Below are 16,823 nucleotides of genomic sequence, written 5' to 3'. Positions count from 1 at the left end.
GGGATTAAGGATTTGGGATCATGGTGATTGACTGCTAGCTTGTGTTCATGGATTCTGGTTTTCAGTTGATGTGATATTTGTTCCCCACCCCACCCCATAGAATTGGTTGAAATTGTTACAGTTGATTTTGTAAATTAAATTATTTATTTCAACCTCTAGGAATAACAATAGGCCACATACCCACAAATTCACAGCCATACTCCACCAGAAATTATCCAGAATCAAAGACATGATAAGGATGAAAGAAACAATGAAATTTACAAAAACAACTGTAAAAATTGCAACCAATTCTATGTGGGACAAACATCACATCAACTGAAAAACAGGATCCATGAACACCAACTGGTAGTCAATCACCATGATCCCAAATCTCTTAGGTACACTGACACTAAACAGTCCCAATTGTGATTGGAGCAATACAAGATTCATCAGCCACACTACCACTCGCCGCACTTGCTAGTTCATTGAAGCCTAACATTCCACAAGCAATTCAATCTACAATCAGCCTAAGAACCTCTGAGAATTCAAATCAACTGCACAATCAGCCAGCATCCAAGCAGCAGTTTACCTCCCGATGACCCTCCCCTGACATGATCTACCCACCACAAGACCATCACAAGACCTTCACCTCACGTGACCCACACCTGACATGACCCATTACTAGACCTTCACCTGAATGTGACCCTCCCATCACAAGATCTACTTCTTCTGTATAAGCAGAAGAACACCAACACTGACATTCCCTAAATTTTGCTGACAATGTTACCTAGCCTGGTAACAAAACATTTGGAAAGTAACCCACAGGCTCAGAGAATGAACCTCCATTATCATCCTATACCCGAGCTACAAATATTTTCCACTATTGCATGGCTATAAGTCATGTATAAGCTGTAATGCAAGTCTAAGGCACAGTAACTTGAGAATAATATTTATGACTCAAAAAGTGAGTTGAAAACAATTTTAGGTGCTCAAATAGTGCAAAAGTACAGAATTTCAGTTCTAGTAGGTGAAGGATGTCATTATGATTTTCAGTTGCCTCTCTTATGGAAGGCTTTATATTTCTGACAATATTTTGATATGGAAACTTGTGTGTGTGTTCTGTGATTCTCCTATATATTTTTTATTTGATCTAATCTGATTTGATTTGACTCAAACTGATTTGATTTTGGCACCATCTTTTTCCAGAGCTATTCTAAGCATCTTGAGACAGAAAACAGAACACAAATAAAATAACATAAATACAAAAACACAATCATTATCCATACCTGTTTTTTCAAGAGTTAATGAACATCTTCCTGGGCTGTTTTATGATGATTTTCCTACCAACTTAAACAGATTGGTTGATGTTTAGTTTATAAGTATGATTAGTTGGAATTTATTTTAATGAAATGTTTTGGATTTAACTTTGGATTTATATGTTCCATTGTATGAAAGAGGGATTTTTGTTTTGTGCTACTAATTTATTTTACATCAAAGGAAACTATTTGCATAAAATATGTACATTTTATAAACACTAGATAGTAAGATTTCACAGACCAAGGTGTGATTAAACCAAGGTGATGTATAGACCAAATATTTTTAGTGATTCTCAAAGAGGAAAGTGTGTGTAATTACTGGTGCTAAAATCAAAACATTGCCAGTATTTATTTTGGCATAATTGTATTCATCTTAAGAAATGAGGAAGGAATAATTTAAGAAATATTCTTGTGTTGTCTCTTGTCCCACTGATTTATGGTATTAACATGATACTGCTTGATTGCATTTACCTCATTAGACGGAGCATAAAATTAACTGAAAACTTTTTGAATTAGTTTTTCATTTAAAAAAAACATTGGGCCATTTCTGGTTATATTACAATAATGCTCTCTTGCATTGGGAATAGCTTTGCTTCTGAATATTATCCATCACAGAGACATTTTAACTGATATTCACATCTTGGCTAAAGCAGCTACTTGCATACACAACTCTCCATTTAAATGTACTTTGTAAAATGCATATTTAAAATGAAAATAATGCAATGCACACCCAAGCAGTAGCTCAGCAGTTAAGGTGCTAAACTTGTCGACCGGGCCCTAGATTTGCCCATGTGACATCTTTGTTGCATGAGCTGCACTGGCTTCCATTTTTTTCTGAGTGCAGTTTAAGATGTTGGTCATCACCTGGAAAAGCCCTATATGGCACATGGCCAGGTTACACGTGGGACTACCTTTCCTTAAATCATTAACTTTTATGTCTCTAAGTCTACCCATCCTACTAGGCCAGATGGGCTGCATATACTTCTATTCCTTTTCCCTAAATATTTCCATCTGAGGGGAGCTAGGAAATGTGTCTTTTCTGTGGAACCCTCTTCCTCTATCCCACTGGCCTTTCATAAAGCCTTTGAAGACTTGACTTTTTCCCCCAGGCACTGGCATAAGATTAAATGACAGAACAGTTTATCTTGATGCCAAGTTTTTATTTTTAATATTTTAGTGTATTTAGTGTCATAGGCTTAATATGGTTTCATGTGATATTTTAGCTTTTGATTAGGAGCCACTCAGAGTTGGTAAGAATATAGGTGACTGTATAAATGTTTTAATAAACAAACAAATAAAATAGTATTAATAATGAATTTTTAAAAATCATTATTTTTCCATATCTGTATTGGCTCCTCCGAACTATGCTATTCATGGTAATAATAGGGTAAGAAAAGCCTTACAGAATTAAAATATTTCATAAAAAATCTCTCCCCTAATTTGTAACACATTGTACACCCATTTTATTTTTATTTTTATTTTATTTATTTTGTCAAGCAATTATAAGATAACAGGTATTAGTATAAACATAGTTATGGATACATGAAATGGATACATATAAGAAAAATAAAAAGAAACAATAGGACAGGGACGGTAGGCACATTGGTGCGTTGACCACTCTGTTGCTGAAGTCGTATTTCCTGCAGTCAAGTTTGGTGCGGTTTTTTTATGTCTCATCCCTTGGATAATTTTTTTTTAAAGTAGCAACTGCTGCTGTACAATGATTACAGTGATGGAGTCAGATAGGGAAGATCCTCTTGAGGTGCCTGGAGGATGCATGGACGGGGGACAGAGGTTTTGGCTGAACCCTGGCAAGACTGAATGGTTTTAGGTCTATGGAACTCTTAGATCCAGGCCTTTGACATCTTTAATTCTGGATAGGGTGACACTTCCGCAGATCCAATCTGCAACTTGGAGATTCTCCTGGATATTCCTGTTCAAAGAGCAGGTAGCAGTCGCAGCTAGGAGAACTTCAAGTAGTGTGCCAATTGTGGCCTTTCTGGATCAGGAGTCCCATGCTCAATCATTCAAGCCCTGGTCATCTAATGCCTGGACTACTGCAATGGGGCTAACCTTGAAAACCGTTAGGAAATTTCAACTTGTGCATAGTTAGCAGTGCAAGGAATCTTTGGTGCCCCTAGAATGTTACACTGCTGTTCCATGAGCTGCATTGGCTGCCACTATTTTGGCTGCCAGTCAAGGTGTTGGTTATTATCTATAAAGCCATGCATAACATGAGTCCTGGTTACTAGAAAAATCATCTCACCCATATGGGACAGGCCTGCCCCACCCATTTTTCAGAGGAAGCATGCTGCAGATACCGTCAATCAAGGAACCCCAGCTACTGGGCTCTTTTCCATCACCCGAGTCCTTTGGAACAATGTGCTCCCTTGGGCTTTCAGTGAAGTTTCAGTGAAGTTAAAATGCAACAACCAATAATTCCTATATATAAATTTACCCAGGAATAATTACCATGGGATAATTCTGAAATACTAAAGTATGTTCTTCAGAATGGATTTTGTATGAGTAGTCCTTCCACCTCTACATCCTATAACAGCAAAGTGGATTGCTTCATCAAAAGCTTAGGATCCATTCAGATTAGATCAACTAAGTTTAATATTATTCAATCCAGTGCCTTTATACTTTAAAAGCCTTTCACTAGAGCAGGAATGTCAAACTCAAGTCCCGGGGGCCAGATCTGGCCCATGAGGTACTTAGATCTGACCCATGAGGACATGCTGGAAATGGTGAAGGACTGGCCTGCGGTGCCTCTGCCAGTAAAAACAGCTCAGGAGGGCTGTCCCGAGCTCCATTTTTGCTGGCAGAGGGTTGCAGGATGCTGTTGCAGCTGAAAACAGAGCTTGGGAGCCACAGATGGCCCCGACATGAGTGACATTGAGCTGGCCACACCCACCCCGGCCCCCTGAGGTCAAACACAACTCTGATGAGGCCCTCAATGAAATTGAGTTTGACACCCCTGCACTAGAGTAATGGAGAAATGCATAATTTCCTGGAAACAATTCATTGAAATCCTGAGCTTAATTTAAGCAGGATAGCACTATAACATTATAATTATAAAGCTTAGTTTAGATCCATTCCATCACAGAAGGGACATTACTAAAGAATATTATCAAGTATTATCCTCATAGGCAAAATGTAGGTTTTTTATGTATCTAAAAGCTATAGATAATATTAAATTAGGTGGTTTTTTATTTTGGAACCTGTCTGCTATCATGGCTGAATGTATTTGAATATTGAAAATAACAAGAAGCCTTCTAAGTACCAAAAAATAAAGAATACCACTGAGCAAAACTCAGATCCTACCAATATAGATACATAACAATATTTTGCCCGGGAGTCTTAAGAGTACTTTGTATTTTAAATCAGAAGTTATTAAATAAGCTGAATCCACTATAGTCTTTATGTTAATAGACATTAATAAAAATTGGGGCGTGAAATTAATGTTGTCCGTTAAGTCCAATTTATATCTGATCAACTTTATTTTGCCATGTGTTTTCCTTAACTGGACAGGCAGATGCTTTGAAGAATTCTAAAACAAAGTCTGCAGCGATAGCATTTTTTCATTATTATCTGGTAGTCCTGGTATTTGATCAGGACTAGATTCATTCCTAAAAAAAGAACAACATAGACCTACATAATAACAAATGACAAAATAACTGTGGTATTTCATTGCTTGAAATTAAGGTCATTAATCCAGAAAAAATCTTATTGAGCCCTTTTACAACATGATGTTATCAAATATATGTTGCATTCCAACTCTTAAAATCCTTAGCTAGCCTTTGTTGGCCAAACTGGTTAATAAATTACATGAATTGAAATCCAACTTATCTCAAGAACGTCTTGTTGGGGGTCATTTAATGCAGGGATGTCAAAATTCACGGCCTGCGGGCTGGATGCTTCACACGTTTGTCACACTCACCCCCATTTTAATAAAAAAAAGTTGCAATACGTCACATAATGATAATGTGATGTGAGTTTGACACCCCCAATTTAATGCATGTTTATAATAATAAACAATATGAATCAGAATTTTATTGTATTTGGTGCTGATTATCATCATATTAATATCTCTACTCATTATACTGGTCTTTCATTTTTATTATGAACTTCAGGGCAGAGCTTGCTTCATGCTGCGATGCTATGCATAATTTTATTGCTTCTCAAAATAATACCCCACTGGGAAGCAACATGACTTATGAAGTGGACAATAAAAAAACCATCCACATTACAGAGGACATATTCCAGATGTTGCCAGAGGTAAGAATAGCTATGATGTTTATAATATATCATAAACAAAGCAGTATAGGACCAATAAGAGGTGGAAAAAAATTTTTTTGAGTTTAGTTTTGACAATAATAATTAAAAAAATAAATTCTATTCAACTCAGCTCTAGTCAGATGTGATGTACAATTTCACCTCACCAGAATTGAAGAATGCCTTTTGCATGAGAAAGTTTTGTCAGTTTGAAATAAATGATTAGGCCAAATACAAAGACTCAAATGTAAAATTGATCCATGTTTTGGTCCATAATTGTATGCAAGGTCATTGCTATGTACCTCTAGCATTTTAGAAAGCAAATATGGTAAGAAGTTATGGAGATACACTATAGAAAGGTATGCATTCATTGACTGGATTCACATTTCATCTTATATACTATGGGCTTGATTTGTATATAAATGTTGCTATTGTAGGTTGTAGACCAGTGGTTCCCAAAGTGGGCAGTACCACCCCATGGGGGGCAGTGAGATGCTTTAAGGGGGTGGTAAGAGGTAAGGGGGCCAGCGGGGGGGCGTTTGAGGTGCTGGCCCCGCAGGCTCACTGACTGCCGGCTACGCAGCCCATTGACTTTCCAGCCAGCCAGGCTTGCGCACAGGATGCAGCTGGGTGCAGCTGCGTCTCTCCAAGGCACGTGGCTCGGTTCGGTTGGCCTCTTTGTGGACATCCTGGACCTAGAACCTAGCCTCCCTCTGCAGCCCGGTTCTTCCGACCGAGCCATGCGCTTGCTTGCTTGCTTACTTAATTTCCAAGCAATCGTTCACTCCGCCTCCACCGGTCTGGGCTGCTTCCGCATGCCTTCCTCTTCCTGGGCCGAGCATAAAGATGGGTGGAATGCTTCATTGAAGTTGTGAGTCTCTGAGCATTTGCAGAGTACTTCCCCTTGCTTGGCCCGATGGAAGTGGACCTTGGGTTGAAGCAAAAAGGGTGAGGCTGGCTGCATCGCTTCCCTGGGGAAGTTGGCATTGCAAAATTGGATGCCAAAGGGGGCAGCTGCAGGGTGCTGGAGAAGGGGCAGAGGGGGCAGCTGCAGGAGGCTGGAGAAGAGGCAGAGGGGGCAGCTGCAGGGTGCTGGAGAAGGGGCAGAGGGGCAGCTGCAGGAGGCTGGAGAAGAGGCAGAGGGGGCAGCTGCAGGGGCTGGAGAAGGGGCAGAGGGGCAGCTGCAGGAGGCTGGAGAAGAGGCAGAGGGGCAGCTGCAGGGGGCTGGAGAAGGGGCAGAGGGGCAGCTGCAGGAGACTGGAGAAGAGGCAGAGGGGCAGCTGCAGGGGGCTGGAGAAGAGGCAGAGGGGCAGCTGCAGGGTGCTGGAGAAGGGGCAGAGGGGCAGCTGCAGGAGGCTGGAGAAGAGGCAGAGGGGCAGCTGCAGGGGGCTGGAGAAGGGGCAGAGGGGGCAGCTGCAGGAGGCTGGAGAAGAGGCAGAGGGGCAGCTGCAGGGGGCTGGAGAAGGGGGCAAAGGGGGCAGCTGCAGGAGACTGGAGAAGAGGCAGAGGGGCAGCTGCATTAAGGAGCAGGAAGATCTTAGCCACAATTTATTCATTGGCTAAGCCAGAATCAAACAGCATGCTAAACTCTAAACCAGAATGGCTGGGTTGATATATTCAGCCCGTGTTTCTCAACCTTGGCAACTTGTGTGGACTTCAATTCCCACTCTGGCTTTGCTCTACTAACTTTCTCAAAGTGCCACTGCTGTCTCATTCTTTCTTTCTGTTTGTCCATCCATCTATCCATCCATCCATCCATCCATCCAAAGGTCTGCCTGCCTTCCTTTCTACCTACCTACCTACCTACCAATATAGATCTATCTATCTATCTATCTATCTATCTATCTATCTATCTATCTATCTATCTATCTATCATCTATCCATACATACATCCAAAAGGTCTGTCTGCCTGCCTCCCTCCCTCCCTCCCTACCTACCTACCTGCCTACTTGTCTTTCTCTCTACCTACCTATCTACCAATATAGATCTACCTACCTACCTACCAATCTACTTACCTACCGACCTATCCATACATTCATCCAAAAGGTCTGCCTGCCTGCCTTCCTATTTACCTATCTATCTACCAATCTATCTACCTACTTACCTACCTGTCTCTGTCTGTCTGTCTGTCTCTCTCTCTCTCTATCCATCCATCCATCCATCCATGTTTGAGGCCCTGCAGTCACATTGGGAAAGTAGAGCAAAGCCAGTCTGGGAGGAAGGGAGGGGAGAGAGAGAGAGAGAGGGAGGGAGGGAGGGAGGGAGGGAGAGAGAGAGAGAGAGAAAGAGAGAGAACTGATGCATCAGATTGAATGAGGCCTAGTCTAGACTGAGGCCTTTTTCCACATTGAAACATTTTTGCCAGCACATTGAAACATCTTTGGCTTCTATTAAAGGTTTTGTGGACAAAACATGGTCAAGGCTATCAGGAAGCTCTCACATTTTGTTGAGGCTTTAAACAGGATCCATTGGACCAGATCTCCATTCTAAAAATTACTTTTCCCCAATGTATTAATTACAGTGCCAATTCTGAAGAAGGCAAAACCAAAATGTACTGGTAAATTATAAGGAGAACACACACACACACACACACACACACACACACACACACACACACACTCCCTTCTAATCCTGTTGGAGCAGGTGATTGGACTAGAAAAGATATCTCATTATCTTTCTCCTCCCTCCTTTATTTCTTTTTCTTTCTGTCCCTTCCTTCCATCCCCTCCTCTTTCTTTGTCCCTTTTTCTTTCTTTCCCTTTTCTCTTTCTTTTCTTCCTTCTTTCTCTGTCTCTCTCTCTTTTCTTTCTCTCTCTTTCCCTCTTTCAGGCTCACCCCATTGACTTGACTTGCTTGGGCAGGTCCCTCCAATCCAGTGGGCTCAATGGGGTGGACCTGTGGGGCCGGCACCTAGAACGCGGCAGTGTCGGCATGTTTGAAAAGTAGAGCAAAGCCAGAGGTCGGTAATTTTTGCTGCAAAGAATCACAAAAGCTTCTGGGTTGTGCACAAGAAAGGATATGCGTCAATGCAGTTCAGCAACATAAAATAAAGAAATACAAATAAAACAACAAGAATTGGCAAAGCATCTCTGATTAGATTTTATTCTCTGCTAGAATCTAATCAGAGATGCTTTGCTGATTCTAGTGCAATGACCTGCTCCAGCAGGGTTAGAAGGGAATGTGTGTGTGTGTGTGTGCATGGCTGTCAAAACTCCAAAAACAGATCAAGTATCTCTGGGGAGGCCAGTCATAAATTAGAACATTTGCTAAGCAACCAGCCATTAAGTGAGGACCACGTATATTTGGTTTGCCAGTCACCTGGCCACACCCACCCAGTCACATCACCACCAGATCACACCTATCCTGTCGTGTGACCAGCAAGCCATGCCCAGCCAGCAAGCCATGCCCACCCAGTCACGTGACCAGCAAGCCACACCCTCAAATTAGGCCACACCTACAGAAATTTGAATCCCACCCTTGGGTGGGGGTCACCGAGGATGAGTTTGTAGCACCAAGGGTGGGTGGACTGAAAAAGTTGGGGAACCACTGTTGTAGACCATGTTTATGGTTTTGCACAGCAGCATTTCAACAAACCATGATTAAATGAAAATTGGCTTAATGAAATGTGTGTATCCCGAATTATTGTTTGGTCCCTGGAAAACACTGGGAGTTTAAGGATAGGAGACTTATACTTACTAGCAATCATTCAGTAAGTACTTTATTAAAAGAAATGGATGCTCATCCTGTTTTAAACTCTGACAACTCTGTCACTGTCTCTTGTTTTCAGTTTCAGCCTCTGGATTTTCCTTTCAAGCATTGTGCAGTTGTTGGAAATGGAGGAAATCTTAAGAGTTCCAATTGTGGAGCTGAAATAGATAAATCTGACTTTGTGTTCAGGTGAGATTTTAAGTATGATAATCCACTCATTGCATTAATACAAAAGAGAATCATTGCATTAATAAGAAAGAGAGTCAACCAGCCTTTCCCAATGTGGTGATATTGGCTATGGATGACCGGAGTTATAGCCTAACAGAAGCCTAGAAGACGAAGGCACATGTTGTAGAACAGGGATGTCAAACTCATGGCCCTCCAGATGTATGACGCTGGCCACGGTCCACCCCCAGTTTATGAAGGAGAAAAGGTTGTGATATGTCATGTGATGGCAGCATGATGATGCGAGTTTGACACCCCTGATGTAGAAGAATGTAAAGATCATTAACTGCAAATATAACATTGTTTATACCCACCTTTCAATACCAGCTGATTGTGCCGGAATTTAGATATTCAAGTACAGTATGGTCAGTTCTAAGTAGGGATAGCAAGCAAAGGGTTAAGTTATATTTGCTATGTTTGCCTGTATGGTTTTTTATTGCTCTGTAATGAAATCAGCTGTATCAGATCCATACATATGTTGAGGTGAGCTTAGTTCTGAGGTTTTCTATTGAAATGAAGACAACCTGAATCAAATAAATGCACGGTACTTCCACCTCACCAGTTTTCTTTCCCCAAATGATCTATTGAAGTACTTCTATTGTAGCTTGTTGCAAATGTAACTGGACTTAAGACCAACCTCACATCTGAAGAGTTACCTCTGATCCATCTATTCTCCTTTTGAAAGGCTGACAAGATGGAAAGGCTGTTACATATTTTTTGTAGTTACATAAATTTGTGTCTACTAAACTAAAAGATACATAAATTTGTATCACAAATCCATCCACATAATTAGATAAATATCCTCCCATTGTAAAGAAGGAACGCTGTAAGTTAGTTATGATTCCTAATTTTGAGCTTCAGATATTATGTATATGATACATTTCAGCATATATTTATGCCAAAACATAGGTTCCATTATTTCTTAAAGACATATTTGGAAAAAGCCTTAGAAATCCAATCTTTCAGATACAGTGACAAGGCTATAAAAGTAATAAAACTACAATTCTCAGAATTCAGCTGGCTAGAGGTTAGATAGAGCCTGATTTGGTAAAATTAATGTATCTTTTAATACTTGAGAGAAATCTGACTATTACAATAGGGGAATAGGAGTGGAATCTAAACACCTTTTGTAAAATTACAGGTGTAATCTTCCCCCAACCAGCGGAAATGTCAGTCAAGATGTTGGCAATAAGACAAACCTTGTAACTGTTAACCCAAGCATTATAGCTCAGAAGTGAGTATACCTGTAGTATGATTTGCAATCTATGTTTAATTATTAGGCTAAACATCCAGAAACTCATTGGTGTGTTATCCACACCATCATGGCTTCTCAGTTCTATTGGCTTCATTAATGTCTCAAATTCCTTCTTAAAAGGCAGGCTAATGCAAAGAGAGATCCTTATCCTTTCCATCCTTTGAAAAAATAATGCAGCCGTGGAGCCCTATAGTTTCTGCTTCCACAAATTTCTCCATTGCTTTGAGATCAAGAAAGCATTGGAATAATGAAAACCATTATCTAAAAAGTGCCAATAGGCTTTCTTGTCTCTCAGTGCCCCTTAAGGTTTTGCTTCAGTGCTGTAGCTACTTTTATATTATGCATTGACTGAACATATGGCAAAGAATCAAAAGGAAAGGGAGGAATAGATTTTCCATGAAACAAAATCTGCATAGTTATTTTTTTAAAAAACAGCTCACTTTGTGTACAAACTAAATACTTGTAAATTTTAATAAACTGTAAGCTCATTCTGTCTGCCTGTCTAAAGTTAAACTACTGCTACTTAAGGAATATGCCCTACATTTTTAGCACATATCCACATCCAGTATCTTTGCTCTTATGACCAGATATAACAAACTGAATGATCGGAAGGCCACCTTCCTGGAAAACATTGCAAGTTATGGAGAAGCTTTCCTCTTGCTACCCGCTTTTTCCTTTAGAAGCAACACAGCAGCATCTTTCAAAGTACATCACACCCTGAGAGAGTTCAGCGCAAAACAGAAGGCCATATTTTTCTATCCAAGGTATCTCAAAAGTCTTGCCCAGTTCTGGAGAACTAAGGGTGTCAAAGCCTACCGACTGTCTTCTGGCTTCATGATCACCAGTGTAGCAGTGGAACTCTGTGAGAATGTGAAGCTGTATGGTTTTTGGCCTTTCTCCAAAAGCATAGCAGGTATCCCCATAAGTCATCACTACTATGACAACCAACTTCCAAAGCCAGGTTTCCATGCCATGCCTAAAGAGTATAACCAGATTCTCCAGCTCCATGGAAGAGGTATCCTCAAGTTGCAATTTGGCAAATGTTTGACAGAGTAGTCCATGTTTTTGTTTCAGAATGGAGGACACTTCTGTGAAGGCCATACATTCCTATTCTGGTAGAGGGGAGAAGAGTAGATGATAGGTGATGCCAGAAGTGTTGGATGCTGGAGCTCAAACTGGGTTGTAAAACCTCTTTTCTCTCTGTCTTTCTGAAACTCTTTTTTTTTTCTTTGTGACAATCCATTTGTTTATAGAAGTCCCTTCTCTGATTCTATTTTATCCACTTGACATTTTCTAAAATTATTGTCTATAAAGGGCTTTTGAATGAGGACACCTGCACAGAATTATGGTGAGAACCAGAGGGAGCATTAGGATCAAAGATTTGCCATTTTTACTTTCAATAAAAGAGAATATGTATAGCTCAGGGTTGAACTGGAAAGTCCTTGGTGCCCTCTGAATCTGGTTGTTTTCTTGTAGATATTTCATTAGCCAACTAAATAAAATAATCGGTGACTTACATTGATGATATTATCTAGGCAGGTAATGAAATGTTTGCATGCAAATAACCAGGCTTGCAGAGCACTAAGAATTCTTTATTTTATTTGAGTATATAGTAATTAATTAAGCAGCAATGGCTTCATGTCTTATAACTGGGAAGGAAAATCTGTAACCCATAATCACATACTATCTTCAAAACCAGACCTCTACAATTGAGATTACTACATAGTTTGTTGTTAGTTGGAGATAGAGATGCATAAAAGTTGTAAAAGAAGCCTAAATATTTTAATACGGCTTTACGATTTTTAATGCCATCTGAAAACCAGGGAAAAATAGATCTTACTCCTGCCTAGGGTTAAATAGGGCCACCACGTGATCATTGTACATCCATAAACCTGAAGCTTTTAACTGCTCCAGAAATGTTAATTGACTTGCCACTTTAGAGTGCCTCTGACTGTTATTACCTGTGAATTTTTCTGGGCATATCCTTAACTAAAATTATAATTTTAATTTTGCCATGTGCCATGTGAACATGATACCTCCTTGTAGAAGGAACGTGGGAGAGAAATAAATGGAGTCTTGCTAGATAAAAATCATTCTATTCAATGCAAACTTTGTTCCCTACAAAGATCAGCAAGAACGTAAATTAAAAATATCCAAAATAATATATCTAAAAACATTCATGATGTATGCAAAGATATTTTAAAAAACAATAATGTATGGGCTTATGTATGAACTTCTAAACACAGATTTGATACTAGGGGAAATGCTGGCTTAGAATGAATGATGTTCTGCATTTTTTAAATCATTAACCTTTAGCCTAAAAGAGAAGCTGTATAATTTTTTATTGAGTTTTCCAGAGAAAATAATGTTTGATGATATTCTCAAGGAGGAGATCTGAACTTTTTATATTTATTTTATATGTAAGGAGATTTTAAGATACCCTATCTTTCACTGGACAATTATTTCTCCATCGATATTCAGCCTCCTTCTCTTTATTGAATCCCAAGGTAAAATGTCATGACACAGAGATGTACTGCAATCTGTTGTTGGACTTGATCAATGATTAATTTTTCCAAGTATAACCTACAAAACATTTTGTACTTAAGTATGGCGATACAAATAAAAGTAAATGTGTGCCATTATAAATGGTTGTAATCTACCTTTTTACATAGATTACATTTTCAAAGCTCAGAATATTCACTAGAAGACACAATCTCAGGATGAAAGTGGTGTTTATGTAGCTTTGCATGCTTAGTTGTTATTCTTATAAATGTATTTATTGTTTTCTTAATACAACCTAAAATGATAGAGCACTGTCTGTCTAAGATCTTGAAATATTACTGAACCTTTTCCAATGTGCAAAGAGTTATACATGGACTATGTTTGAATGTAAGCCTTCCTCTGCCTTGTGCCATTGCTTTTTTGTTTTTGTTACTTGTGGAAACTCAATGTATTATCCAACTTATTTCTATGAAATATTAAATTGCCAAAAAGTGAAACCCTCTGCAATCTCTTCACACCAGTGTGCAGGTAACATGTACTGAATCTTCTGCATATTTGTCTTGTTCATCTCCTCTACAGAATCTTCTGTTATACTTAATAGTAATTGAGAGCAGGCAAGAGATTTTAAAAAAATATTCCAGCATGCCTTATACAATCAAATACTCCAAGAATTAAACTCCATTTCATTCTCCAGTCATAATATCAAAAATTACATATTCCTGTATATTGATAAAATAAAAAAAGATGAAAGTATACTTTATAAGTGTAACACTAAAGAATGGAATTCATGAGGTCAGAATAATGTGAAAAAGAAAAAAAAATGTTTTGCAGGGAACTAGTGCCAATGTGCTTTCCACACCCATAATACTTTTCTTGTATGGGCAGATAATCTATTTCTAATTCATGCATGTTTTACAGATAATCATCTGGACTCTGATATTTAATTCTTAATATGCGTTTCATTAAAATACTATTAGAATTAAATTATTAACAAGTCTTGATTAAATTTTCTTTTTTTAACAACATGAAACAAAGGAGAACAAATTATATCATGCATTCCAATAAAAAATAGGATTTGCCTCTTGGGCAACATTTTCAGACCATTGATGGCATTCCATTAACCAAATGAGGCACTTGTCTATAAAAATTGGAGAAATAAATAACTTTCTGAATTACTTTCTCCAGAGATGAAAGTCAGAACAAATATTCCACTGAGCATAGGCACTTTCAGAAACTGAAATTCTGGTTACAAAGCTCAAGGAATTCTGTCAGGGTCAATCTATATGTGAAAATCATATCTAGTTTTGATAATTAAATCTCTCTCAGATTTTCCATAGTCAGCAGAAATGTAGAAACTACATAGATCCAGCTGCCTTTTACATATGTTCTCAATTGGTACCACTATCACAGGGTGGGCAACTATGGCCCTTTTATGAATTATGGACTTCAACTCCCAGAATTCCTGAGCAAGCCATGCTAGCTCAGGAATTTTGGGAGTTGAAGTCCACAAGTCATAAAGGGGCCATAGTTGCCCACCTCTGCACTATCAGAATACAGAATAACAGAATTGGAAGGGACCTTGGAAGTCCTCTAGTCCAAGCCCATGCTGAAGCAGGAGAGCCCATATCATTCCAGACAAATGGCTGTCTAATTTCTTAAAAACCTCCAATAGTGGAGCCCACACAATTTCTAAGGGAAAATTGTTTTCAATTTTCAGCAAAATTTTCCTTAGTTTTAGGTGGATCTCTCCTTGACAAGTTTCCATCCATTATTTCTTGTCTTGCCCTTAGATGCTTTGGAGAACAGGTTGACTCCTTCTTTCTGAAAATGGGACTAATCCTCCCTCCATTAGATAATCTAATGGAGAGAGGATTAGTCCCATTAGACATACTCAGTTGCTGCAGCTATTCACTTTACGTTTTAGACTTCAGACCTCTACTCGTAACTTCGTTCTGCACTTTTTCTAGAGGCTGAACAACTTTTTTAATGTCATGGTGACCAGAACTGAATGCAGTATTCCACATGTAGTCTCACCAAGACAGGATATAGCAGCACTAATATTGTATGTGTTTTGAATAGACTGTTTCTCTTTTGATGCAGGATTCCTAGACCCCACTCACAGTTACTACCATTAAGCCAGATATTATCTTTTCTATAACTGCATTTGATTTTTCTTTCCTAAGCATAAAATGTTACTTTTCTCACCACTGTGTTGCATTTTGTTAGATAGGGTCCAGTGTTCAAGTCTATCAAACTCTTTCTGGAACTTCTAAAGTGTTGGCTATTACCCCTAGCTTGGTGCTGTCTGTGAATTTGTAATAGTTCCCTTTTATTCCCTCATCTAAATCATTTATGAAGATGTTGAAGAGTACCGGACCTAAGACAGAACCTTGGGTATCCTACCGAATACTTCCTTCCATGTAGATGTAGTTCTATTGAGGACTACACATTGAGTGTGGTTGGTCAGCCAGATGCGATTCCATCTGGTGGTGATGCTGTCTCAGATTGCTCTATTTTACTAAGAAGTAGGTTGTGGTCTACTTAATCAAATGCCTTACTGAAGTCCTGAAGCACATGCCACTGTTGTTATACTCCATTCCTGATTCTTGATTTCAGAGAAATGTAATCTAAGTGGAGACACATAACTCAGTAGCTGACAAGATCCGTGTGAGAAATTCCTACATATGTGTTGTCACAATGTTAGAATTTTGCACTGGACTTAAAAGCACGCTATATTTGAAAATTCATTAAACAAATCAATATGGCTTCAGCTTATAAAACCAGGGAATGTCCTTTTGGTTTTTATGTCTATTGAAAGATAGCTTATGGTTTTCTCCAGAACTTTTAAATAAATACTTTTTCATTGTAGTATTTATTGGTTTATTGAATTTCTACAATGATTGAGCTATTGGAAATAGAATCCCAAACTATTTATGCTTGCGTAATATTTTCCTCTTCTTTTAGTCTCTTTTCAGTAAATTTGTCACAACACTTGATACTGTACAGTCCAACTATAATATTGTTGTCTATTTGAAATTATTACTAAGTGTCTGATTATATTTCTGTATCAATACCTTCATTTTTTGTGCAATGTATTGGGAATTGTACTCTGCTGCCTTTCTGTATCGGTTTATTGTTTTTAGGTAATATTTTGTCATCAGCCAAAAGACATTGTTGATGCTTTGTTTTAATGAAGTATCTCAGTGCCAAAGATGTTTGCTTTTATAGATATAAAGTATATATTGGTTGGTGAACTAAAATATTTTTGTGGTTTTATTTGAAAATTTGCTAATAAAAAGTTTTGTGGTATTTATTGCATCTACCAATTCATTTTATGCCTACATTCAGATCATTATGAATGCATACTCATATTAAGATGAGGGATCCCCAAGTATTTTAGGATTGTTGGAGAACATGGAATTTTGAAGATTGTATAGGTACCATCAGAAAAAAAAGCACCATGGTGTGTATAAGTGTTCAAGTAACCAAACACCCATGTGCCAGAAGGCAAGCTGGTGAAATAATTTTGTTCTTCCATACATTCTCTGTGGCTTTTCAGAAAT

The 16,823-nt window shown here is 38.7% G+C and overlaps 1 protein-coding gene and 1 long non-coding RNA gene across 4 annotated transcripts in view; both read left to right on the top strand.

Moving 5' to 3' along the window:
• ST8SIA6 (ST8 alpha-N-acetyl-neuraminide alpha-2,8-sialyltransferase 6) overlaps window positions 1-14,666 on the top strand; it is a 59,432-nt gene extending 44,766 nt beyond the window's left edge. For 2 of the 3 annotated variants that reach the window (XM_087918217.1, XM_087918215.1), the window contains 4 exons: window positions 5,429-5,573; window positions 9,358-9,467; window positions 10,645-10,737; window positions 11,346-14,666. In XM_087918217.1, coding sequence (XP_087774343.1) covers window positions 5,429-5,573; window positions 9,358-9,467; window positions 10,645-10,737; window positions 11,346-11,814 — 817 coding nt within the window. In that variant the 3' untranslated portion in view covers window positions 11,815-14,666. The remainder of the gene's footprint in view (window positions 1-5,428; window positions 5,574-9,357; window positions 9,468-10,644; window positions 10,738-11,345) is intronic. The other variant, XM_087918216.1, reaches the window with a different exon arrangement.
• Window positions 14,667-14,700: 34 nt separating this feature from the next.
• Window positions 14,701-16,569, top strand: LOC148123942 (uncharacterized). The gene is made up of 2 exons (XR_015740413.1): window positions 14,701-14,845; window positions 14,879-16,569. It is a non-coding gene; the product is annotated as an uncharacterized LOC148123942 (long non-coding RNA).
• The last annotated feature ends 254 nt before the right edge of the window (window positions 16,570-16,823 follow it).

This window comes from Pseudonaja textilis, chromosome Z (assembly GCF_049901715.1).
Source record: "Pseudonaja textilis isolate UNSWEBS1 chromosome Z, rPseTex1.2, whole genome shotgun sequence".
NCBI lineage: Eukaryota > Metazoa > Chordata > Lepidosauria > Squamata > Elapidae > Pseudonaja > Pseudonaja textilis.
This window is presented reverse-complemented; position numbering and strand designations above follow the sequence as displayed.